Genomic DNA, 26,371 nt, shown 5'->3' with positions numbered 1-26,371 from the left:
CTGCTGAGCTGCCGTTGTTGTGTCAAATTTAGGACATAGTTAAGCATGCACCTCAAATAGGAAGCTATCGACTAGCTGGGACTTTCACTGGTTACTGCAAGTCAATTCTGTGACATAAGTTAACCTTTTCAGTACTACTTCAGGACAGAGAAGTATGTGTAGAGCTAGTGCAGTACGAGCTAGGAAAAGGATCTGTGAGCACTGCCTCTCCTAACCTGGCAATGTTTTAGAAATTATTAATTAAAATGCCTAATTTACTTGACAGTGACCATAGGGTTTCCCATCAATCCAAACCACGCAAAACTTAATATTGCATGTACTTTTGCAGTGACTACAAAAACATCCATATTTTAATGTCTCTTTGCATGGTATTATCAAGACCTTGTGACATGGGCACCTTTTATGTTAAGCCTCATCTTAGGAACATGAACTAAGTAGGTGTAATATTACAGCAAGATCAGAATGCACAGTATATAATCAGATGTGAGAAATGGTTAAGTCATGTAATGAGTGCACTAGATATTTGCATGTTCCCTTCAGATTCTGGACAAGTCACAGCCTCCTCCTTTGCTTCAGTTTTCCCCTCTTGAGCTAGGGATAATAAATTCTTCCTTTCTCCACATCTGTTCCTCAGGAAAGGATCTGGCTCTTGGTATGCAGACGTGTATTGTCAAGCACAATGTAGATCTTGGATAGAGCTTGTCAAATGCACCATCACAAAATTATTTTTTGGTGACAGAGCTTTAAAATGTAGCTGTTCAAAAGCAGTATAGAAATGGTGATCAACCTTCCTTTCCCTTGGCTTGCCAAACTCGTTTCCCACTAGTTAGTGGCTTGCTGTGGACTATCAACATGACACTGCTTTTAACATACGAAAGCAACTAAGCCTTTCCAAACAAACAGTTAGACTCCCCCCTCCCCTCCAAGAAAACAAAGAAGTGTGGAAGTTCTAAGATATATTTCACTTACAAGTGTTTCTGGACATGAGTTTGAAAGGAGTCCCAATCATCTGTAGCAAAGAGACACCAATTTGTAAGTCTGGTCTAATTCTGCATAGATCCTGAAAATCCCAGATAAAATGTAACTAGAGCCTTGAAATTCACAGTACCAGCGCAGCTGAATGACTGCCCTCAACAGGATATGGCTACCCAATGATCTCATGTTTGGCTCTTTTTTTTTTTTTTTTTTTTTTTTTTTACTTTTTAAATAAAATTTTACAGTCAAGTAAAGAAAGGGTCCAACTTAAAAACCAAACCAAACCAAACAAGGCCTGGGACTTCAGGAAAATGCTTGCTTTGTGGCAAAGGCATCTCATAGTGCTTTGTATCAGTAATAACCTATGTTTTGGTGTTCTAGCCATTGGCTATTAGGTTCTACCCTGCTGCAGTTTCAGGCAAGGGTGAATTGGTCTTGAATTAAAAGCGCTTAGAAATCAGATTCTATAATTATTGCAGAGTCATGGGTATCAATACCATTGTCAAATGAGTATTTAGATTCTCACTTAAAATAAAATACCCATTCTACCATATATACAAAAATATATAGTGTGCATTTTTCCCAAAGGATCACATTTTGAGCACATAATGGAATGTAACTGAAAAAAAATGTAACAGAAATCCTGTTTATTTTGGAAATCAAGATAAATGGAAAATGAGTCTTAGGAAAAAATGTGTCCAACACAGATTTTTTACAATAATACATATAGAGAGAGGGAGATCTGAATCTAAATTAGTCTTCAAAAAAACAGATCAAACTTGTCCGAGTCTTGAAACACTTGAAACATGTTTAATCATAACTGTATGGCTACTGTTGCACTGCAGAGTAACTAGAGTATCTCTGTAAGATTGAGGTTATATTCTATTAATCTTAAATACCTAATATGTATTCTGAAGCTTAATTCCTCCGTAATACATTATTAATAGTGTATGGATAAATTACCTCTGCATCTGCATGACACAGAGCTGCCTTTCTCATTTAAATGAAAAGTCCCTTCACAGTTTAGACAGGCAGTGCCTCTCAGGAACGTTCTCACAGGTGTCATATGAAAAATACAAGAGGGTCATTGTACAGATTATGATTTTAAAGGGAGTATATTTATGCCTTTATGGATCAGAAAGATGTGTTGGTGCAGACAGCTCTAACTTCAGTTTAATATTAACAAGAGTTATACATGAGATTGCAAAAAATATACACTGCTTTCAAAAGCATACAGGAAAATTCTAAATATTCAATGAATTTCACTGCTCCTACCCCCAGCTCTTGGTTTGAGAGAAACAAGACAGCCCAAAGAAGTAGAGAGGGAAGATTCCTCCTGGTGTCTTTCATGCCTGTTACAGAATCACAGAATGGTTGAGGTTGGAAGGGCCTCTCGAGACCATCTAGTCCAACGCCCCTGCTCAAGCAGGAAGTCACTGGTCACATTCTTATTTGACATTTGTGTATGTAGGCAGGGAAAGCACTGGCAGTGACACACAAACTGTTCAGAGCAGCTTCCGGTTAGAAATTGGGATTTACACTGCACAAGAAGAAGAAAATGGACTCTGCTTCCAGCTCAAAATATTAATAAAATACCACTCATCCAAGCTTGCAGGTTATGTCAGTGCTACATGCAGCTGTAACTCTCATGGCAACTTAAGACTTGTTCGGTTATTTCTGCACTAACAGCACTTTTAGGGAGCAGCTAGGAGAGACTGAAGTAGTCAGGGGAGTGCTGAGATGCAATATTGCTTTATGGATTTTTGTGTGAACAGGGGATGTAGCTGGCTGGGTTTTTTTATTATTATTCTTAAGCAGATGAAAACAGATACAAAAATGGATGTGATTTGTTAATTTTTTAAAGCTGGTAACTCTGAAGAAATTCCTCTGCCTTTTCATACAGAATAGAAATTCTCGTTCTCTCTGAGAGATGCAAGATTCTGATGTGAGAAACATGGAAAGCAGATGATGCGCCCACTGCTGCACAGCATCAGCACAGTGAGTTCAGAGGGGAGGGAAGGGTTTCCACTTTAGTCTGCTTCATTTCATTTTATTCCTTTATAAGTCATTTTAGTCACCTATGAGTGACAGCTTCACTGCAGCACTACTTAGGGAAAATGTTTGATCACCTTTTCCAGTGCAAACACATGCCCTCTTGAATCTAATTCAGCAATTTTATTAAGAAGAATTAGTAATCTAGTAGCTAGATTAATCTAACTCATTTAGAGACAGTGTTTGGTCATTGTGCTGAGAAGCAGAATTCCCAGATACATCCTTAAAATTTATTCTCTCTACACAAGAACTTTGTAAAGATAAGTTGCCTTACTTCAAACCAGCAACATCATAACCCCAATAAAATACGTAAAATTAAAGCCATAGAAGACCATCTGCAGAACATCAGACACAGATTTTTTCATTTGCACTAAACCCTCCATCTCCTATAAGAATTAAAATCATTCTAAACAATCAACTACAAAAGTTACCCTTGTAGACAAGATACTTCACAAGCATAAGGCCTAGAATAGTAACCTGCTGTTTGCAGAAGAGCTGAATGCAAACAGACTCCTACCCCTCAAGTGAATGGAAATTAAGAGTACTTGAAACTCCAGAAAGTCCACCCAAGGTATCTCTTAAATCTTTTCTAGAAACAAAGTGCAAACATCCATATCATCTCATGCTTGAGCAAATGCTTCAGTCACGTGCAGGCTATTTTCACATGTCCTCAGTTAATGAGCTACATACCCACAAAGTGTCCAGAGTACACATGAAGAAAACATATCTCTGTGCACTGTGATGCCCTATGCCTAAAATCCCTATGCTGTGTGCACAGTTATGGGCAGCTGAGGCAGAGGAGGAAGGCAAAATGGCCATTGAAAACAGGCTTAGCCTCTTATTCTCAAAAAAGTACATTATTCATCACCACAACCATCCAGGCATGGAAAGGCAGACCAGAAAGCAACAAGTGATCACCAAAGTCCCCTCTGTGATTTGTAATGAGATCAAACACAGCCTGACTGCCCTCGACTGATGTCTGCCTACACAGCTCCGAAAAAGTTGTTGGTAAGATCGCCTGTTCCAGGGCTAACTTGTCCTTGCAGGGAATAAGCTTTCCTAGTTCAAACTTCCCTTGCTGCCAATTAAGCTGATTATGTTTCATTTTACCCCTGCACAGCACACAATGGTATCTGATCACTGACCTTCATTACTGACTGAAGACTTGCGATTGAAGACTTTGACTTTTAATCAGATCAAGATTCCCAAATCTTTGATTTCTGCTTCCTTCCCTTCTTCACTAGGTCCCCGTCTTCCACAGAGTACAGTGCCCACGCCAGAGCAGTACTCCTCTGGAGGCTCTAACACTCTCAACCCAGCACAGTAACTACCTTAACTACCTCTCACATCTGACATTCCCATTCATAAGGCCACAAAAGACATTTGCCCTTTTTTGCAACAGGATGAAGGTAATGAATCCCACTCTTTTTGTAGCCCACTATAACCATAGATTCTGCTTTTACAGCGTTGTCATCTTAGCTTGCTATTCACCATCTGTACACATGAACCTGATTTTTTTTTCTCAAATGTAATTTGCACCAGTCTTTTAATGTATCACATCTTATTGATTTCAGGCTATTCTTTCAATCTACCAAGATCATTTGGAATTCTAATCCTAATTGAAATTACATTGACTGGCACATATTCTTCTAGTTTATCCCCTTTTTAAAGGCAGATACCAAATCTGCCCTTTACAGATTGCCTGAGACTTCAACCTCCCTCTAAGAGTTCTCAAACAAGCTTGTTAAGGGTTGGGAGATTGTTTTTCTTGGCTCTTATGCGCTTCAGAATAAATTTCATCAGTCTATCCTGACTTCAGTGCATCTCACTTACCCTGGATTCTTTGCCATGTTCTTCTCTTGCCACCTTGTAGTGAATACTAAGAGTGTTATATATATGGACATAGTTCGGGGTTTTTTTGGAAAGAGCAAAGCAAACTAAATAGAGAAGAAGAATTTCTGCAATGTGGTCCCATTTCCTTATTTTCTCATCTACACTTCTTGTTAGAAGAAGTGAGAAGCTTTCTTTCTTCTATCCCTTATGTTCGTTCAGCTTATCTGTAAACCCACCTGCTGGTTTGCACGTCTTTTGCTTACTGTATCGTAGTGTGCACTGTGGTCCTTCTGGTTTCATTCTTACACTGTGTGCTACTCTTTCAGGCTCAGCTTTGGCAACATGTGTTTTTTTTTTTTCCCCCTATCCCTTTTAAATTTTTTTGCCCATTAAAGTATTGCTGACATAGATACGTATTTTGCAATTGTGTCTGCACTTTTCTGCAAAGAAGACAGTGCTATACCTTAAACATGATTTCTTCTAGAGGATGCCCAAGATTATCTACTGCTTCCTTCCCCTACAGAGTTCTTCCTGCAAAAGGAGGTGGCTCTTCTCCTTTTCTCAGAAATGGGATCAAGATTGTTTCCTGATTACTTTTGCCCTTATCACTTCCCACTTACAGACTGCTAGCTTGTTCCATCAGCCTGCTTATTGTATCTAGGAGAATGCAGCACTACAACATGCTTCTCAGCTTCTCATATGCAACGATTCAGGCTTAAAGCTTTCCAGACAGCTGCTTCGCAACTGCAAGCAACTACCTCCCACCCACCATCACACACTTTCCCACATTTTCTTTGCTTACACAGATCCCTGTCCCTCTTCCAAATGGGTACAACAACATATGGGAGTGTTCAATAACTCATCAAAATTACAGCCTGATGTTGGGAATCCTTCCCCTCATGTATCTTACAGTTACTGAGGAGTTTCTTTGGAAAAGCATCTATGCAGGAAGGGAGCCTTCCCTTGCCTTGCAGGACTTGGGCATCCTGCTGCGCTGTGTGACAGCAGTCTTCCCTTTCTCGTCTCTAGTAGACTGAAGATCTTCCCTGAGTGCAGAATTCCTAAAACCAGTGTGGACTACCACACTGGCTCATTTAATTAAACAGATAATTCCAATTCCTGCTGTGGGAGGTTGATGCTATTTATTGACTTGCAAATAAAAATTCACAGTGGGTCAGGACTTTGAAAGAAGCAAAAGCACCACACTGTTTGCTAGTGTCCATATCCTGCTGTGCCCTGGAGTCAGCATAGCTAGGTATCACTTACAGGTGGTTCATAGCATTGGTCATCCCTACCTCTGGTCCTGAATCACCCAGCTGTGGCAATCTGGAATGACCAGCAGCGTACTCTCCCACAGGCAAAAGGGGGACTGACAAAAGTGGATTAAGGGATCAGCGCATCAAGGGAAGATTTAAGCAAAGCCTTGCCATGGTCCAGGGTGCTGACAGCTTCCAGGAGCTTATATAGAGCTGTCTGCAAGTCAGCATCAGTCTGTCTGTGGTAGCGTGGTAGAGCCTGGCTTTCTAGCTAGTTTCCATTTCTCTTATTATATTGTGTCTCTCCATTCTCTTCATGCATTTTTTTTCTTAAAACTCCAGAAGGGCAAAGCTCAGTTCCACAGGCACTGGGCACTCTAGAGATTAAGCTGTTAATGCCCTCGCTGTGGAAGCAGACTTTCACAACGGTATCGCACCCCTCTGTGCTTGTCTGCTCTGCTGAGCACATTCATGAGCTCAGCACTCACGTGCTCTGGATGCATCCCCTGTTAAGCAAAGGAACAACTTCTTCACCCAAGAACTGGGCTCTACCATAGCTTTCAGTGCAGGTCACGGCTACACATAAGCCTGCGGTAGCTTTCTCATTTGCCTTGGTCCAGACCTTGTGAAATTTTTAGTTTCCAGCAAATTCTTATGTCTTGGCAGCTACCTATTGTCAGAGGCTTGATGCTACCAACACACTCTCATTGTTTTCTCTTTCTGGTAGTATAGGGTTTTTTCCTGTCTTTATCATGTGGGATTACCTGCTCCTAGATCACATCATCCTTGGGCACAATCAACTACACAGTTCTGCTTTAATTCACAACCAAGTCCACTAGCAAGAAAGGCCATTTGCATTTTCTGGTGACTGCTTTTTGCAACGCTTGTCTTCACTCTCAGGGCTTCCTGTTTTTATTTATACTAATTCCTGCACAGCTAAGCATTCCATCCTAGACATGCACTCATCTCACAGTCTCCTTGTGTAGAAGGTCAACAGTCTGAGTTTGGTCTTGCGGTAGATTATCTTTCCTGGAGTGTTCTAGATGCTCCACAGTTCCTGGATTAATTGGTGGGAATCCAAAGGAATGGCTCATCCAAATAGCTATCCCAAACTGCAACACAGTCTCTCTCTCTCTCTCTCTTTTTTTTTTTTTTAATTTGCTTGTCTGAGCACTTGTCACTTGTACTTAACAGGTTGCATGTATGCTATTATGGGAGGTGAACTGAAGGTTACTTACCCATGCAATTAATTTGCCTGCTGGACACAATGCACTGATACTAAATTTTGTTAATATGCAAGTTGCAGCACAAGCCATACTGATGTAAGAATGGACCATAGTGAATCGATACAGCTCCTTGGTCCAGTATAAATGTCCTTAAACATATATTACCTAAACTCTCAGTTTGTATGTAGGCAGCAGCAAGCAGATTTCTCTCATCACTTATTTTCATAGGGAATACGTCTCAAACTATTCAGTTACCCTAGACTTTGGTCAAGACTTTTTATTTACAAAAATACAGTAAAATGGCAAACATTCAGTATTTTTACTCAGATAAAATTCCTATTGAAATATATTCTTCTGCTCTATGCTTTTATACTTCTCAAAACAAATAAATTAAATGGGATTCAGAAAGGTATTTTTAGTGGTATACACAGACACAAGTAAAGCATCACTATGGTGCTACACTGAGGTTGGCTAACTATTACTGGTCTTACAGGAAGTAGGACCTATAGGTCCTATTGGATCTACTGGTCCTGGACATATCATCATTTTGTTGATATATGTTAAAAGTACTAGCACAGGATTTAACTATAAATTTTCTGAAATCAAAAGCAATTTTGTTATTATTATCAAAGGAAAAAAAAAAGCATAGTTGTGCCTTTGTCGCTTTTCTAAATCTTGCACACACAGTAACAGCTTTGCTCTCAGTTTTTACCCAAGAGTAATACTACAGAAACAAGTATCATTAGTTATAATTCAACCCCAGAAAAGTTTGTACAACATTGCCTAGAAAACACTTACCTCAGATAAATGACCTTCTGCACCAAATGAAGTATCTTCCAAAACCTGTTAGAGATATGTTATTAAGTATATGGTAGATGCATGTTGTATAAACATTTAAGTTTCAGTGCACTTTAGTATAGCATATGAGAGAAAGTTACATAAGCTGAACAATTACATCATTTTGCTGCACAATGAAACAATATTTCAATCACCTTTATAGTGGAACAGTGGCAGCCACAGTATTTAATTAAAAGTTTGACTTTTGGTTTCTTTGTTAAAAGCCACAAGGAATACTCTCTCTAAAACTGAAAGACCTACTAGGCATTGAGATAAACTTTTCTACCAATTTCTTAATGATCTGTATATTGTCCAACAGTCCACAGAAATTTTTTGGCACAAATTCTGTAAGTGATTTTGGGCAGGACAAGCGAAGGATCCCACCAATGTTTTGTACAGGTAACAGGCTAACCATAGTCAGATCCTCTCTCAAAACTTGCTTCAGCTGTAAAGTCTATAAGAAATTAGCCAACATTCCACTGACTGGCTGAGGAGCAAGCAAAGAAATTCAGTGTTAATGTTAGTGGAAAATCATTAGTATTCATCACACTTACAACAATTCAGATAATCTTCAAATAAACTTAGATAGGGACATTGCCTTGATAAGGCAATACTTATTATCCTGACTATGTGTATATATAAAGTGTAAAATTATTACTCTGTTCTAAGATCATTATTGCTGAGTATTTCAGTAAACAACCTGAAAAGAGTAGATCTAATTTGTCTTTCTTGTTTAGATTTCTTTTACCTTTAATATTCAATGCACTTGTAAGGATTAAACTTAGTGAGATACCAAGATCTCTATCCAAAGAGTTAGCATGTTTACCAAAAGATGCAACTAAGGGGCTTCTCAATGCACACCAGTAAGTGTGACTGCACAACAGCGATCTGACCATTGTACACAAGTCAGCTGCCTGTTGTCACAAGAACCATTTGCTGCATGCATTAAGAATACAGAAAATATTCAAACACTGACTTTCAGTGATGCTTAATGCTGACATTTAAAACAAAGATTAAATTTAAAGTTGCCAAATGATTTTTAAAGCTCTACAAATACAACATTTAATTAAATCTCAAATGAAAGCACAGTTTATTTAGCTTCCTAAAGGCTTTGTCTTTTACACATTGCACATTTGCCTGCTGGATCACAAGCTATTTCAACGCACAGTAATAAGTTACAGCCTGCTGATAGAGGCTTTCTTGTTGCCTGCTACCTCTAAATTCTGAAAAAAGTTGTGTCATAGGCTGTGATGACTTCTTTTTAATGACAGAAATCACATTAAAAAATGTGTTATTGTTGTTCTTTTTCATGATTGTCCTCTTCAAAATCACTTAGAACATTTAACGTCTTAAACAACACCTTCCCAAAGTGCTTTACAAAAGACTCCCAAACATCTTCCCAAGCTGGTAAAACTGAAGCATGCAGAGGTTAGGAAAAGATAGCAGCTCTTCCTTTAACCCCTTCTTTCTCTTTCAGTTATGGTGAAGGAAGGAGAAATAATCTACAAGAATTCTGATACGACAACTACCAAAAATGTTGACTTAAAAAAGGTTACACTAGTGATTTTTGGTTTTTACCTTGTAACTTTAATCACCTCAATTTTCTTGAAATCTAGTAGGTGTTTCTTTCCTTCATAGGGATTAAGAGGGAACACTGCACAGCATGCCAGATAGCAGAAGAAGGAGAAAAAAGGATAGGTCAGAAACTCAAGCTGCAGGTGCACACATGTTCATTGAGATACTTGGTGTTAGGGAGATCCCAGCACACACACATCTCTGTATTTATTAGTTATCATTGCTGCTTCTGGCGTTATAAAAAAGTTTTGCTTACACCTACATTATCAACAAGCGAAAAATAAAGCAAGATTCCATAAGAAGAAATGGAACAAGCAGGCGTTAATATCTGAAGAGAAATGTTACTGTGTATTTTAGAAATCACCCAGATACATATCTAACTGTAATAATGAGCTTCTCTGACATCTCTGACATGTAGCCTGGGCAAAGTAATTTGGAGTCAATTTACAACCATAGAGCATTTCTGGGATAAAAACTAGAACCCATCTTGAATTTCTCAGAGACTGAGCAGAAAATCAAGCCCATTTAGCCAGCAAAAGACATTTAGAACTGCACTGATGGGGCACTTCAGTTTCAACAAGATTGTCATCACCTAGAAAATTGAAGCATATGTGAAAACTCCAGAATCTCTTACCTAGATTAAACTAAAAGCAGACTATGACGTGATTAAGGCTAGTAATACTGTCTGTAACAGTGCTTCCGCATTTTTATAGATACTATCTTCTAATGAGTTATATGTAGCAAGAAGGGTACAGCTTAATTTTTAAATAACTCCAGTTGTTTCAGGATGATTTTTGTTGGCCTCATTTTATTTCATTTTGACCAAAAAATTAGCAATGATGATTCAGCAAGCTGAGCTGCCAAAGTATGTGATTGTATTCCCACTTTAGCTTTTACAAAGGAAGTCCAATTTATGAGATTATTCTGGGATGTCAGTTTACAGCATAAACAAACTGCAAAACAAAAAGAAAAACCCGTACTGTCTTAGGAACTCTAGTTATGAAGACTATAAAGTAACTGTTGACAGTTAATAAACCTGTACTCACATATGACAGAAAAATATCTGAACTTTCAAGGGATTTATACCTGACATATTTCATGTCTGAGAGTACATTTTATGATCCAGTGAAGATATTTAATTAAAAACAAAAAGCATGGACTTTTTGCAAAGTAGGATCTGAGGATCTAAGGATTCTTTCCATTACTCTATTCTGCTTTCTTTTATTTTTCTGTTGTTTCTTAATATGTTTGTTTTCTAATGAAACCAGGATGGTAAAAGATAATTATATACATGGGAAACTGTATTTATAATATACATCAACAAAACCAATATCCTGTCCACAAAAATACTTTGCCAGATATAACAAGATAAATAACTGGAACACTTTATTTCACCATGAAGTAAATCAACTACCTGGCAACGAAAAGCAACTTGAAATGAAGGACATACGTGCACATATGCTATTATTACCTTCTGCTATATTGTTTGAAGCTAGTAATTCAATATTCTCTAGATACATAGAGTGCCACTCTTTTCTGCTTCAATGACTAACAGCTCTTTCTTGAAATTCCCTAATCTAGAACACAGATAACACAGCTGAAGGGTACAGTCACTCTAGAAACACAGTAAACATCAAGATATTCCTCTCATAGGGACACTATAACCTTGTTAAATAATATCAAACCAAGAATCTTGAAAACTGTGAGTTCTTCCATTAGATATGCTTACTTCTTGATAAATGGCTATAAAATAGTTCACTACTAATGGACATCAGTAAGTTATTTCATGGAAGATGCACAGACAGCCAAGTTAGAAGCTAAAGGCCACACTACTGCTTTTTGTTTCTCATAAACATAAAACCATTTATAAATAAAAAAATTACAATACCATATAACAGACCATTTAAATGCTGCAAAACTGGTTCATGCCTTTCAAGTAAGTCCATTTACTTGGATCAAGGTATTTTCTTTCTTGCACTACCTTCTCTTCAAAACAAAACAACAACAGGAAATTATCATGATTTGCAAGTCTGAAAAATGCGTCAGAAGTTTTTTAAAAATATTCTGCCCTTGTGATGAACAACAGGGAGATGCTAGGGAGTGCTATGCTCTAGCTCTCCTCTAGCAGGCCACTCTGGCTGTCACTCCCACTGCGACCCCATCAGTTTTACTACCTAAAGGTACACTTTTCTGGGTAAAATTTCTACATCCTGCAACAAGGGAAAAACTCCCAAACCCTGCAAGTACAAAAACAAGCTGACTAACCCTAAATGCAGAATCAGAACGCAGTCTATATATTTTCTTTTATGGTTGTAATGGGTTGCAGTTGTCACTGATGCATAACTTAGCCTCAGGAGTCAAAGCTGCAGGCGTCACAGAGCAATTCAGTTGGCAGAGGAAGATTAGTTGAGTACGTTCTGATAAAATACAGCTGTGTTATTCAGCCTTTTCTGAAATTTGGAAAATGAACAAACATTCTTATATTAAAAAACTTCCGCTTCTTTTTTTCTTTTCAGTTTGTCAGTCCTAGGAGCGATGAGTGAATAGACGTGAGAATACCTCCTCAGGTCCTTCACTGTTTGGCATTTTCATGTTCAGATTTACACATCAGCTTCTAAATAGATTTTGGCATATTCTCAAAATCATGTTTATTCAGGATGCATAGGCCAGATTCTGGGCAAAGGCATTCGTACTACAAGGCCCAAAATTCTCCCGATACTTGACAGATAGAGCGACAGAGAAGAAATGATCAAAAAGGGAAGTTCAAAAAGACGAGCTTAATAGGGGTGTTGCAAGTGCTGCAAATATGCCTTTCTCTTCCACTAAACCCACGGGGAACCTGTCCTTTTGGTTTCAGGGCCTCCCTTCAGAGCCAAAAGCCACCTCACTTCAGTTACCTAAATGTCATTCTAGGATAAAAATGTTTATTTCCACAGAACTGATGCAGATTGGCAGTGGTGAAATGGGTCATCTACTGGACAAACCTCAGAGTGCTACAGAAACAGTCATGTAACTCCAAACTCTGCAGAGCTTCTCAGCTGCACTTTTGATAGAGGAGCTCAGCTTTCCATAAGCAACAGAATTATCCATATTGCTTCAGGGGACTCACCAAGAATATCAGGAAAAAAAACGAGGGATGAAAAAAAAACCTAAAGCCACAGCTGGCCCTTACCAATAAAAATGCCTCTACAAAAGTCAGTTTGTAAACTGTTTTTCCCCAAAAAAGCCTGCAAATACTACTGAAGTCCAACTTAAAAATAGGATTTTACTAATACGAAGGGATTTTACCATAAGGTAATGGCCTGCCTTCTGCTAAGTCTCAGTCAGTAAAAACACAAAATTAGGTATCAGTTTTCAATGTAGTGCACCGTTCTGTGGCTGTTAACACCATGTGCCACTAAGCACACTTTTAATTTTTGTCAACGAAATTCCAAGGTAATCAAACTGACAACTCCCGTTAGAGGGCATTTTCATCACGATGGTGCTGTTGGGTGATACAGTTTTTCACCCTGTGTGAAAAAGCATTTTGTAAGAATACAATAGCTTGTTTATCTTGACAATGCAGGTAAAAGATTATTAGGTAGCTGTAATTATTTAAGCAAGGAAGGCATTCCAGGGCAGAACACCAAAACTTAGAAGAAATATGTCAAACCCTTTAAACCTCCTGATGTTTTTCTCCTTTTAATATTGGATGCATGCTGGAAAGCTGCCAGCATCTGAGCAAGGAAGACTTTGACCATTTCACTAGGGTAGGGAAACTTTCTGTCTCCCCCCTTCAGCTAATATAGATCCAGGCTAACAAGTCAGCAGAACTAACCCAGAGTGAAACTGCTGACAGTAATTTGCATTAAATACTTCAATAATCTTAGGAGACTAGTTTTTCCTTTAAATCCAGACATATTTTGTGTATTTATTGCTGTGTATTTATTGTGGAATAATTTCCACATTTTAAAAAGACTAGTGAAAGGAAATAGCTAATAAGCTATTTTATTCATGCTCCATACATTGGAGGCCAAATGTTAAGTTCATTCTTAACCTGCTCTGTTGACCCTTCACCAAGGTTTAACTCCTCCTCTCAAAACGAAGAACAACAGTGTCACTTGAAATCCAGCTGTAGAGTATTTCAAATACCTCTTTTTGTCCACTGTGCTTGAGGCATGTGCCCCACTCTGTGCTCTTCGGAAAATGACTTTCTTTTCTTCTTTCAGAATCAGAAGGGCCATCAGCAGTCATCTCCATCTCATCCATTTGGTTCTCCTCTTCCTCAAAAACACAGCAACTGGTTTCTTTCAATTGAAACCCTTGGATCAACAGCTGACAGGCCTCCAAATCAGCTTCCCACACTCTCTGGAGCAGCTGGCTCCCACAGCTGAAATAAAAGCCAAAAGAAAATAAATCTGCAGTTCAAGGAGAATAGTTGCTATTTTAAGTAACTTTTGGAGTGATTCCTTGTGATTAGATAGGAAAATGAAAACAAGAAAAATACACAAGTAGCTCAAACATTTTCACAGAGATATCACAAGCAATTTCAAGCTAATGACTAATGGCTAGAAGACTAGTAAAATGATGGCACTATCATAAAGCAGATTTCATTACGAAAATCCTTTTCATAAGATGCTGTTTACAATTGTACCCCATACACTGGCTACATATGACATTCTGCTTTGACTGAAATCAAAAGTTTTGTAAGAAAAATCAGAGCTTTCCTCTTTCTATCACATATATAGGTCCATCATCTTGAAGTAGTTTTTTCTAAATTTCTTGTAGAAGACAATGTATGAGCAATCCAACTATTTACTGTATTAAATCAGTTCTGGTTTTCAAAAAATAGATAATGTGACTTCTAAATTCCTTGTTTGACTGAAATGTCCATGTTTCAACTCTCATGAATCAAATTAGATTAACCAGCAGTATTCTTCCTTTCCTTTAGTCTTCCACTTTTCATATATATTCTGAGTATTCTCCTTATCTCTCTCTGAAGTGCTTTCTTCTTTCCACCTTGTTACCCCACGGAGGAAAATCCAAAAGCACTAGGAAATTCAAAATACAAACTTCTTAGCACTTTTAACGCACTGATCATCTCTCAGAGATGTCCAAGTATGTTACAAGTACTAGTCCTGAAAACCGTCCAAGTAAATATTTTCAGCTGAAGTAAAAGAGAATTCTAGGCATAGACAGTTTTGCCGAATAAGACACTGAATACTAACATCACACTGCTTTTAAGGGATGCAGTCACATCTCCATTTAATGCATAATGTCTCTAAGGAACCAAAAGGTTAAGCTGTGTGCTAAGATACAACTGGTCAGTGGCAGAGCCTGGAGTAGCACTCAGAAGTGCTGATTCCTGTGGCAATACCAACTTCCAGACAGCTTTGCATACTAATATCTAGTAACTGCAATACTTTTTCTCTCTCTTCAAATTATATCATTTGCTACATAATAGTAGGCAATTATAAGTGACTAAAAGAAGGAAAATAGCTATTCGATTTTAACTTTTCTGACTAAATTAAATACTAGATTATCTTTTATTCTGAGCACCGGATAAAAGAGCTGCATTGCTCACAATGAATTCATTAATCCAACAAAGGTACCTTCTTACTCTACAAACATGGGATGCCAAGCTATAAAATTCAGACAGAAGTATTTTGAGATTGAGAACAAAATTAAGCTCCAGAAGCTGAGCTACTTTACCATGCTTACAGTCAGTACCATTGCTTATTGAAGGTAAAGTGCAGCATGAAGTCCACAAATTGGACTCCCCCAAGGAGTTCACAGTATCGCTAATTAGAAAGGAAAAAAATCTTCACTCGATTAAAATTCTATGTTCCAGCCAGGCAGCACTTATCAAGCCACAAAAATTAAATAACCCCCACTGTTTCTGTACTTGTCAGTCACATCATCATAGTTATACAGCCAAAACACTTCCCTGCAGATATACATAAGCCCATTTACTTGTTTTTTGCAAGTTTGTTTGCAGCTATATGCATATATATAGGCGTATTAAAAATGCTCAGAAAACATGCTATAAACCTAAATGATAATTTCCAGTGGATAGCTTGTTTTGGCTGTTCAACTTAATGAAGAGCTCTATTGACAAAACTAGGACAGAGCAATACATGTAGTATTCACAGTGGAGAAGATAAACAGCATGTATAAAAGCATAGAGTAGTGCTGTCTGGGCTGCATTTATTCAGCCATGACTCAGCTCTGTGGTCAATATGCTTTCGACTCTGTCCAAGTTTTACACCTGTTTTAGTAAACAGTAGTTACTGAATGTGCCTCTAATAGCTTGCTTTTATTGTAAGGACATCTTTTTTTTTTTTTTTTTTTTTTTTTTTTTTTTTTTAATTACAATACCAGTAAAAATCTAATATATCTTAAGCTAAGATACTAAGTATGCATCTTAACACATATGGCACTGCTTAACTTTTAAATTGAAATCAGCAAATTTACATACATCTGGATATTCTAAGCCCAAGGACTTTTTAGCTTTTATTTTGAAGTTACTGAGTGCATAGAAACATTTTTGAAATACATTTTTTAAATTAAAGTAATTTGAAAGCTGAAAGTAATTGATACAAAAACACATGCAACTGACACAAAACATATACAAATAATTATTAAAAATTTTTATTGTCCCCAATATGCAAAATCTTTTCATTTTTCATAAAATCAAGCTGAACTGAATTAAAGAGTTTGCTTTACACATGCTCAATCCACACTAAAAGTGCAGTCACTGTGAAGCCAAAAGTAGTATATGGATGCCTATGTTCAACACAGCAAATTTTCAGGTATGCACCTTTTCAAAATTGTGTGTCAAGATTGGGTCAGATTTTATATTATTCCTAAATTTAAATATTTTTTATGATGCACCAGACTCTAGATGTTACATGCCTCTCTAGGCATGACAAAACGATATACGTGGTACACTCAACAAAGGTGCCGGGAGCAATCTGTTGCGACCTACAACATATCACAAATCATTAACTATTTGTTTAGACACAACAATAATAAAGCACACTGAGCACACCTTAATTACCTAATGATTTCAAACTTCTTAGCACCAGGGTGCTCAGGAATCTAAAGTGCTAGGTTTTGTACAAACACCAAACCAATCATGACAGTCCTTTTCTTAAAAGGACTTTTATTTAAGATTAAAAGAAGCAATGAAAGCTAGATACAGATAGGAACATAAAAAGAAACACTGATACATCAGTGGACTGAACACAGCCCATTAGTAACAGTACAACAGTTTAATTAGTTACATCAGTAATTAATCAGTCTAACCACTGTCATGTTCACAGAGGTATCACAATGAATGAGAATTTTAAGGATTTGCAAGAGGCCAACGAAATGGTCTGTTGCTGTCTAAGAGCTCCATTCCTCCACAAAGGAACCATACAAGAAAGGCAAAAAAATGCAAGTATAGAAATGTAATGAAAAATGATGAATACTACAGTGGTGTTGCATCTGGAGATGGAAGTCAGTCTTTTGATATTATTGATATTAAAAAAAAAAAAAAAAGGACTGAAAAGATGGGAAGAGGTTGTGCACAGCCTTGGCACTGAAAACTATGTGTGAGTGAAAGAACAGAGGAAATCAATGGAGAAATGCAAAAAGAAAGGTGAAATGGTCAACAGCATAAAATTAAGAAAAAGAGAGAAAAAGAGCATTCATTTTAATAGCAGCAGCACTTTGAACAGACAAAGAAAGGCAAGATTGCCTTCGTCAAGTCAAGGCCAGGGAAATGGATGTTGAAGTAACTGACATGCAAGACTGTTAGAAACTGAGTAATTTTTTAGCCAGATGGATAGATAGGACAGGTCTTATCTCAAGGATGCTACACAGAAAGAATCTACAAGGGCAGGGCCAAGTTGACTTAAACAATGGTTGGGACATCCAGAGCAGCAAAAAGATGAAGTAGCAGGGATAATTTTGGATTAGGTCAACTTGATGATGATTAAAGGGCTGTCAGAAAAAGAGAATTGCTTATAAACAAGAGGAACTGAATGTGAAATAGAGAAGTCTATCTTTGAGTCCTCTTCAGAAGGTGACAGTTGAAACTGTATTTGCAGATGCTTTTACCAAGTCTGAAGTAGGCAGTGGCAGCCAAGAATAGCTTTCCAGGGAACTATACAGGATACCAAAGGTTATAGGAAACTAGAGGATATCTTCAATCTACATGCAATCTTGGGTCAAATTCATGTGGAAAGTTGTATCTAACAAGCAGTTTCTCTGTCCTTCTTGCAGTCTAAAGGACATTGCTCCTCAGGCTTTTCACAGGCTTCCCAGAGATATCAACGGGGGCTCTTTATGCAGCTCTCAGCAGAATATTATTCTAAAGCTATTTATACTGCTAACTGGAACTCTGAGAACACAACTTTCCTTTTGTAGGCTCTGCAGATATACAAAAGGCACATTCAGTTCCTGAACAGTACAGCCTAAATGAAAACATGTCTGTGTAAAAATAGCCAAAAGACTTTATATTAAACCTTACCAAACTCTCCCCTCAAAGTCTCCTCAAAAGCAAACCAGAAGCAATACAAGGAGATGTCACTACTTGTAAATCTCATCATCTCTCATTCTTAGGGATGTGCTTTGGTGAGTGAGCTGTTAAAAGTGGTTTATTAACACCCTGGGGTCAACATACTGTGTGTTTGTGGAAGATATTGCTTATTTTAAGGACAGCTAAAGGAAATCCCTTTAAGAAACCACATCTTGAAAGCTAAGAGAGAAAGCTGAAGTTAAAAGGCTACATAGTAAGATGCCTACAGGAAAGTACATAAGCAAAAGCTAAGTTATGAGGGAAGTTTAATCATCACTGAAAAGAAATATCCTAGATAACTTCCTTCTAATAGGTGATCCACACTAAGGTACAGATTCAGGAAGACATGTACTTACCTTTTCTAGTACCTGGGACACCTGTTCAAACACTGCATTCACTGACACTAATGGCAGTTTTCTCTGACAAGAAAGCAACCAAAACACCATAAAAGTGGTCAGGTAGAAACAACAGGGATTTTCATTACAACAATTCAAATGATCAGAAAGTTGCAAGGTTTACAAAAAATGGGAATGAGAATAAAGTCTTTGATTCTCTATATCTCATACTTTCTTGATCAAGTACAGGCTTTGCTGATCATAAGTACAAGCTAAGGAAAGTTTCTCTGCAATTTAGTTGCTCACTTCTATTTATAATTTGCACTGCAGGGAAAGGACTGGCTCTTCTTGCTCTAAGTCTATGTTGTATCTTTGTTTACTTCTTAAGGCAACAGCTATGCAGGCAGGGAGGCATCTGAAGGAAATAAAGTATAGAGCAATAATACTTAATTGAAGGGGAACTAGAGGAAGGAAGACAACCATATTACTACACTGCTTATAGAAACCCACAGCTCTAATTTAATTTATCATATTAATTCAGAGTTATGCATTAATAGCTCTGCTTATATTTAAAAATTATTTACAGCTTCAAGAATGCATTTCTTTTCTTTCCTTTATATTATAAGATTTTCAGACTGATTTGTTCTTGATCCTTAATGTTTGTCCTGTTATTCTGGCCCTTTTTAAAGACACCTATAACTAATCAAACCAACTAAAGATTTCAGGTTTCTATCTTATCTGTGGGTCACATGAGGATCTAAGGAAGAAGAGACACAACCATGTTTTCCCTCTCTGGCTGGTGTTCAGATGCAATACTGGTAAGGGAGAAGATGCAGCTAAGGCTCATTAGATCACAAGTGTCAGCTGGTGAACATAAAGAAGAGGCAGGAAAAAGAATGAAGAAAACTTGGACTCTGTCTAAATGGCAAGACATTTTTTTTCTCTGCTGCACTCAAGAGAGTTATCTCTTTAGAACATCTGAAATCAAAACTATGTTTTTTTTCTTCCTGAAATTTTCTCTAATCCTGTGCACCCCTTTTATGCACACTAGTCATAGCATCTCAATTTCACAATTCAATTCCTTGTATTATGTCTCTTCTCTCCATTTCCTCAGCAGCTGGAATGGAAACCTCATGAACTCACTTCATATTGTTTTGATCAGGTGTTTCTTTTCCAGTGCACTAAAGACTTACTTTTGCTACTTCCTTCTTTCAAAGCTCAGCAAAAGGCTTGTTTGCTGGTCAGCATGGTTATTGCACTTCTCCACAGAAAAACAGGACTCCCAGTAAGTAGGTTAGGAAATTCCATACTCCTGTCTCAGAAAACAACCTACTCTAACACTTGCCTTAAAGATTACCTAAAACTTCACGGCGAGGTATGAAGTTGTGATGTTTCTCTGGCACGTGATTCTGCTTCTCTGACCTTGCCTTCACTCTTACAAAAGTACCAAGCAGACTACCAAGCATTATTCTTCACTAAAAACACTTACCCATCTGAGACACAGCTGACTCCCATTAACCACTATCTTTAATGAGGTACTGAAAAACATTCTGGGCCAGAACCACCAAAGCCCAGGAAAGCAATCCTCAGAGGCCCCATCTAACTTCCAGACTCCTACACTTTTGCCACCTAAAATTTTGCTCTAGGATGCCTTTTCTAATATCTAAGCCTTACGAACCACAGACAGGTTCTCTGCACAACAGCCCTATCCAAGAGGCAACTGGCACACCCAGACAGGACAGGATAGCGCAGCACACAGATAAGGCCACTACATGCAGCTGCAAGAAGAGGAGATAGCAGTGGCTCTGCTTTCTACAGCATCCCAGGAGCAGAGACACACGTGCAAAGAGGAACAGATTTGAGGAAAGAGGTGAATAGAGCCCCCAAACAAGATCATTCCCAAACTGGTGGTTATGGCACTCTGCTCTCCTCTGCTGAGGGGCCTGGTAGAGTAGAGTACATGGAGATGTGCTAGGCAGAACACGGGGAGTCAAGTCTCCTGCATCCTTTTTAAGTGATCTAACCTCTACACCATTGCTAGGGAAAACTAACACTGCAATCTTTTAAATCATGTTGGGGTTAGGAGCTCTTTCTTCTTGGCTTTGTGAGTAAAAAGAGCAGCAACAGTTTGATCCCTTCCTTTCCCACCTCCCTCGATTTCAGAAGAGTCTAAGCGAAGTGTAAGTGCAGAACCTCAAATAGCAGCAAACACACAGGCCTTGCACATTGAGAGAAAACAGGAAGAATATCAACTTTTTACGATACGCTCATGCCATAAATGGTTCTTATTGGCCAGTTTAGCACCCCATTGACAGTGCTATTAAATGTCTCAGAATGGGATTTTTTAACACAGTAGCTACCCAAGGCCCAGTATAAAAACTCTTACAGAATGGAGCTGAAGAGTAACCACTTCACTTCTGAAGGAAAAATGCCACACTGGAACACACCTACTCGAATGATGCACAGACTATTTCAGTCTGCTGCTGTCTGCTTCCTGGACCTGGCTTCTTTCAAATCTCTCCTTGCCCATCTCTGAACTTTCACTCCTTGGAGAGCATTGCTTTCTGCAAGTTTGGCTGGCAGAGACAATCTCCACAAGTCATTACATATCTTCCAGATGAAAACATGCCTTTTTCTTCTCTGCCTCTGTTTTCTTCTTCCCTTTGCTTTTATCTAGCAATTAACACTGGCATTTTGTGGTAGCTGTGTATATATCTATGTATGTATGTGTATATATCTATATATATACACACACACACACATATTACATATATATATATATACACTTTGAGATAAAGACTCTTTGAAAGAATGTGCACAAAATAAATGTAGATTGTATTACAGAACTAATTTGCTGATAACATCTAAACTACACAACTTCCATTTAGATCTATCATGTGCTACTTCTAAACAATTTTTAATTGAAATCTTTTATCTTCTTGCAAAGCGCTTTACAATATCAATGTATATGAAGATGTACACATATAAAGATAAAAAACGCCTTTTAACCTGAATAAATGCTTTCCCTTTAATATATTAGTAGTGATATTTAATATATTAGTACACATTATACCACATCTGTTACATATTTCACAGTGCTACAAAATTAAGGACAGAATTTTTAAATGTGCAAATTGCCAAAGCAGGGTAAACAAAGGTAAGCTGTGAATACTAGGCAGTTTTTCACTTCGTACTTTTAGCTGAATAACTTCTACCAGCAGCTGAGATATGCACTATTGAAAATGCAAGCTTTAGTGTCCAAGTCAAGATGCATTAAGTGGGGAGGGCTGGAGTGAACCACTGTACAAAGCCGACTGCAAGTTGGACCAGTATTTCTGATCTTCTTCCAGAATTCTACTTTTCTCTTCAGTTCTCTAGATTTTCACTTATGACCATTTTATTTGCACTATATTTTACAGCAATAATGCATTATATTTTACAGCAATAACTGTGCGTTAAAAATTGATGAACAGACTTAAGTGGTACCCTCTCACATAAATTCCACTCTCTAAAAAACAAATTAAATATATCATGTCAAAATATTTCTCCCATGAAGAGTAGTTACCTTCCCACATTAGTATTTTAAATAAGTCTTTGGCATTTTGCATGTATGTGTGTGTGTGTATGTATGTATATCTATCTATCTATATTTAAAATAACACCAATTATTCTACTAAATATATAATCAAGAAAATTTGCATAAATGCATTCTATGATGACAGGTAGACTAAGACTCCAAAGGAATTTTCTCAGACCTTTCAGAAGCTAACTTGAACTGACTTTATAAAACACTTATTATAAATTTCCTTCCCACAAACACGTTCAGAATTTTGCATAAAAAGAGGTTAACAAAAAAAGTAATATTGATTTTAAAGCATTCGACCCTCACAGTGATCGCAGTAAACAGAGAAACATAAATGTCTGACAATATTTTCTGCCAAATGTAAAAAAAAAAGAAAGAAAAAAAAAAGAATTAAGCCTATCAACTACAGTGCTTATCCACATTTTCTTCTACTCTAGAAAAATATCACCTATTGCATCCAAGATATTAAAGGGTTAGAATTTAAACTGAAATCTAAAAATAACCTGGGAATAATAATTATGAACTCTTTCCCTCACCAACAGAAGGCAAAACTGATATCAACATCTTAAGGGAAGAATTAAGGCCTTATATCTTATGAGAAATGCATATATTTTATAACTGTTCTTTCTTCACTGACAGGCCTGTTCAAAATGATGAGGAAAATCAATTTTTCTAGTGCTTAAAACAAATAACGGACATTTGATTAAAGTTAGTAAAAAACAAGATACCATGCAATACTGAACAGTATTTTTGTTGCTTTCTCTTCAATCTGCCAGCCATTTGTTTTATTTGGCACAAAACTTTAACCATGGCCTGTCATTTTGGTATCAATATTCTATGTCACTGCGTTATACTTAAATTATCTCCACTGGAAACACAAAACAACAGACTGCTGCAGCTGATGGTTTTCACTCTGATTCCTAATGCAAAGTGGATGCAGGAATGGAACCGACATGTCAAACAGAGGAAGTTAACTAATTTACGAGAGAATAGGGAAGGCACCTTGTAGTAAGAACCTACTACTCAATTTAGTTCCTACATTTACTGTACAGTTTACTATATTACCTAATCCACAATGTAAAAATTTACTGCCTTCTTTCAGGACTGTTTACCTCTCTCAAGCAAAGGAACAGAGTAATGGTCCTATCCTTGCTACTCCTAACTCCACTGGAACATCTATTGTAAATAATCTATTCTAAGAGCAAAAAGCTTAACTGTGATAGATGAGCAGAAAGCTACCAGGGGATTCCTCTTATTAAACAGTCCACATAAAGCCACTTTCTCAACCATAGTTTATCATTCACCTCATTCATAATCTGATAAAATACCTTCAAATTTGGTACTAACACTGATAACTCAGTCTGCCTCCTGCTGCCTTTGGCTCCCGCAGTAACAACAAAGCCCCAGAATGTCATTAAGCTGCCGGGTTTTTCTGACTGGATGGGATATGCTAGAATGAGATCCTTTCTGCACTATTGAATACCAGATCCAAAATCAGATTTACAGGAGATGCATAAATTAGGCCCCGATTTTGGAAAGCATGCATCTCAGGATCTATACATTCATCTCAGTTCTGTTCAAATGCTTGACCTTCACTAGGTCTAAATACTATCACAAGCTTGGTCCTCATAACGGACTTAACTTCTAGTGACTCCCACTGAAACTGAAGAAATTCAGCAGCTTTCAAAGTCACTGCTAGTTCTAGTCCAAGAAAACACATTTGTCTCCGCAGGTATTACAGGAAGACAACACAGCATTTGCGCGGAGGCCACATTCTCAGCTGTCAAAGCTCAGCACCGTTGCAAGAGCAGCTCTATTTACAGCAACAGAAGAGAGCATTCCTACCACAAACCAATTAGCGTAATGAGCCGGATCTCTTATTGTTGATTACAGTCTCTGAGCACAAGTGTTATGAAACATAAATATGAAACTCCTATGGTGATCATTATTATTATTATTATTTTTACTCGCCTCTGTTCTCCGGTAGACAAACCCACAGCTTATAATGCATTCTCTCTCCAGAAGGACAGCAGATTTAGAATACAAGTGGCAAGCGAATTTGGGAATGTGAGTCATGTTGTCTACTGCTGACTGAGCAGGAATTAAGCATATGTAATGAAAAAAAAAAGGAAAAACAGGACAAAGAATCCTTTTAGAAGAGACACTAGCAGAAGGAATAGTACACTCTCACCATGTAGGAATGTACCTTAAAATCCAACATTTGTAACCAGGAAGACACACCTGGAAAAAATGAGAAAGTTGGCCAAATACTGATGTCAATAGCAGTACGGTGACGGAATTCCTCTGACACGTCCGAGAGCACCATTTGACCCACTGTACCCACATGGTCAAAGCAGGTCAAGAGCCAAATCCTGTTTTGGCTGAAAGTGAGCAAGAGAGAAAGAGCAGGGTCTACTGATCCTCCCTGACTGGACCCTGTTAACTACAACAAACCCTGGCTACTTTGCACTTCTGATGACAGCATGCCTCTTAACTTGCCTGCACGGCTTCCAAGACCGGCAGAGCACCTTCCCAGCAGTAAGGATATTAAGTAATGAATGCTTCCAAATGCTGGTGGCAAAGACTGCCCTAGTTACATGCAAGATAGAACTATCCTACATCTTCATATATAGGCTATGCAGGTGGTGATATTTTATTTTCTACTTACATAGTTTTTATGACACTTGCATCTAAAGGGCTGATCGGGACTTTGTGCAAAGTATTGTCCAAACATAGAATAGGATGAGTTAGCAGTACTGCTGAATAGCAAGCAGATGATGTCAGACATCCATCCTCATCTTCCTTGATCTCTCTACACTCATTACTACTGTCGATGACAATTTTCTTTGAGAGAGATGACAAAGCTTCCGAGAAATGCACAGACCTGTTTTAAGTCTTGCCTGGAGGCACACACCCCAAAACAGGGGCAATATCCACTTCTGTCTATTCATCTACGTGCGGCCTCTAAGGGACACGGTAAGAGAGATTCAGCTTAACTCTGTGGATAGGAGGTTACAAAAAGCTTTGTGTATCTCTCCCCTCTCTTTTCCACAATTAAGATAGGGCAAGGTTAGCATGAGATCACCTCACAGAGATAAGACAGCTGAGCAGTACTAGGCAAGGCACAGGGGGTGCTGGTGATGGGCAAAGAGAAGCACTTTGAAGAGCTCGCAGCCAGCAAGCACTCACAGTTATCTCACTAAAAATGCAAGACGGGAAGTTCCACAAAAGTCACTGAAAACAGCCTCGTGCTAAAGCAGGCAATTATTTCCTACTATTCCTTATACCAACTAAACTCAGTCTCTAATTTCTAGAGTACCTACAAACTGACAATCTGCTCTCACCTAAAAGCATCTGCAAGTAATGCTAGCATGTCCTGTTGTTCAAGAGTCTCTCATATGCTAGCAGGTGATACCCTGGCATCAATTACACATATTTTTTCCATTATCTGCATAGGAAGAGGAAGCCATTGTCCTTTAGCTTGACAGAACACCTAAAGATAACTCCTCAGCAGCTATAGCACATAGCAAATACATCCTGTATTTCCTAAATGAGCTTCCCAGACATTGCAGAATAATCTATAAGGTCTTGAACCTTAACTTCATCTGAAATGTGAAGATAAAATCAGTGGCTGAACACACTCTTTTTGAAGCACAGTGGACTTCTCTTGCCCACAGCCAAAACATCTTTGCATATGAAATAGAAGACTATTAAAAACAAATCACCAAGCTCATTGCTTCAACTTTCCCTTCATTAACACAAACATAAAACAGCATAGACTTCTACAAGAAAAAAATTTACAGACATCTAGATCAAAATGCCACACTGTCTCTTCTCAGGGAGGAGGAATCAAGTATAACTGAGATTAATCACATTCCTTAATATATTAATGAATGTTTTCCTTAATCAGCTGTAGAAAAATAGCTGCTGTGTTGTGGCGTACCAGACTTCAGTTGCCACAGTCATCCCACAACATGAGTATCTGGCCAATATGCTTGTTTAAATAAAATTTACCTTTTAAATCATAAAATACATTTCTGTTTGAAGTTGTGTAATTACTCAAATTATTCCTCTTCTTCAATCACAATCAAGCTCGTTCCTACTGTCCTTACCCTATTCAAGCAGCTGCATTTAGACATGGCAAATAAGCAAAG

General features: G+C 37.9%; 1 protein-coding gene across 1 annotated transcript in view; it reads right to left on the bottom strand.

The window, feature by feature from the left end:
* The window catches only part of DISC1 (DISC1 scaffold protein), a 201,882-nt gene that overhangs the window by 4,501 nt on the left and 171,010 nt on the right, over window positions 1–26,371 (bottom strand). Inside the window, exons 11-12 of the mRNA XM_062573048.1 lie at window positions 13,886–14,123; window positions 8,141–8,185 (exon numbers count right to left, since the gene is read on the bottom strand). Coding sequence (XP_062429032.1) covers window positions 8,141–8,185; window positions 13,886–14,123 — 283 coding nt within the window. The remainder of the gene's footprint in view (window positions 1–8,140; window positions 8,186–13,885; window positions 14,124–26,371) is intronic.

This window comes from Rhea pennata, chromosome 3 (genome assembly GCF_028389875.1).
Source record: "Rhea pennata isolate bPtePen1 chromosome 3, bPtePen1.pri, whole genome shotgun sequence".
NCBI classification, from domain to species: domain Eukaryota; kingdom Metazoa; phylum Chordata; class Aves; order Rheiformes; family Rheidae; genus Rhea; species Rhea pennata.
This window is presented reverse-complemented; position numbering and strand designations above follow the sequence as displayed.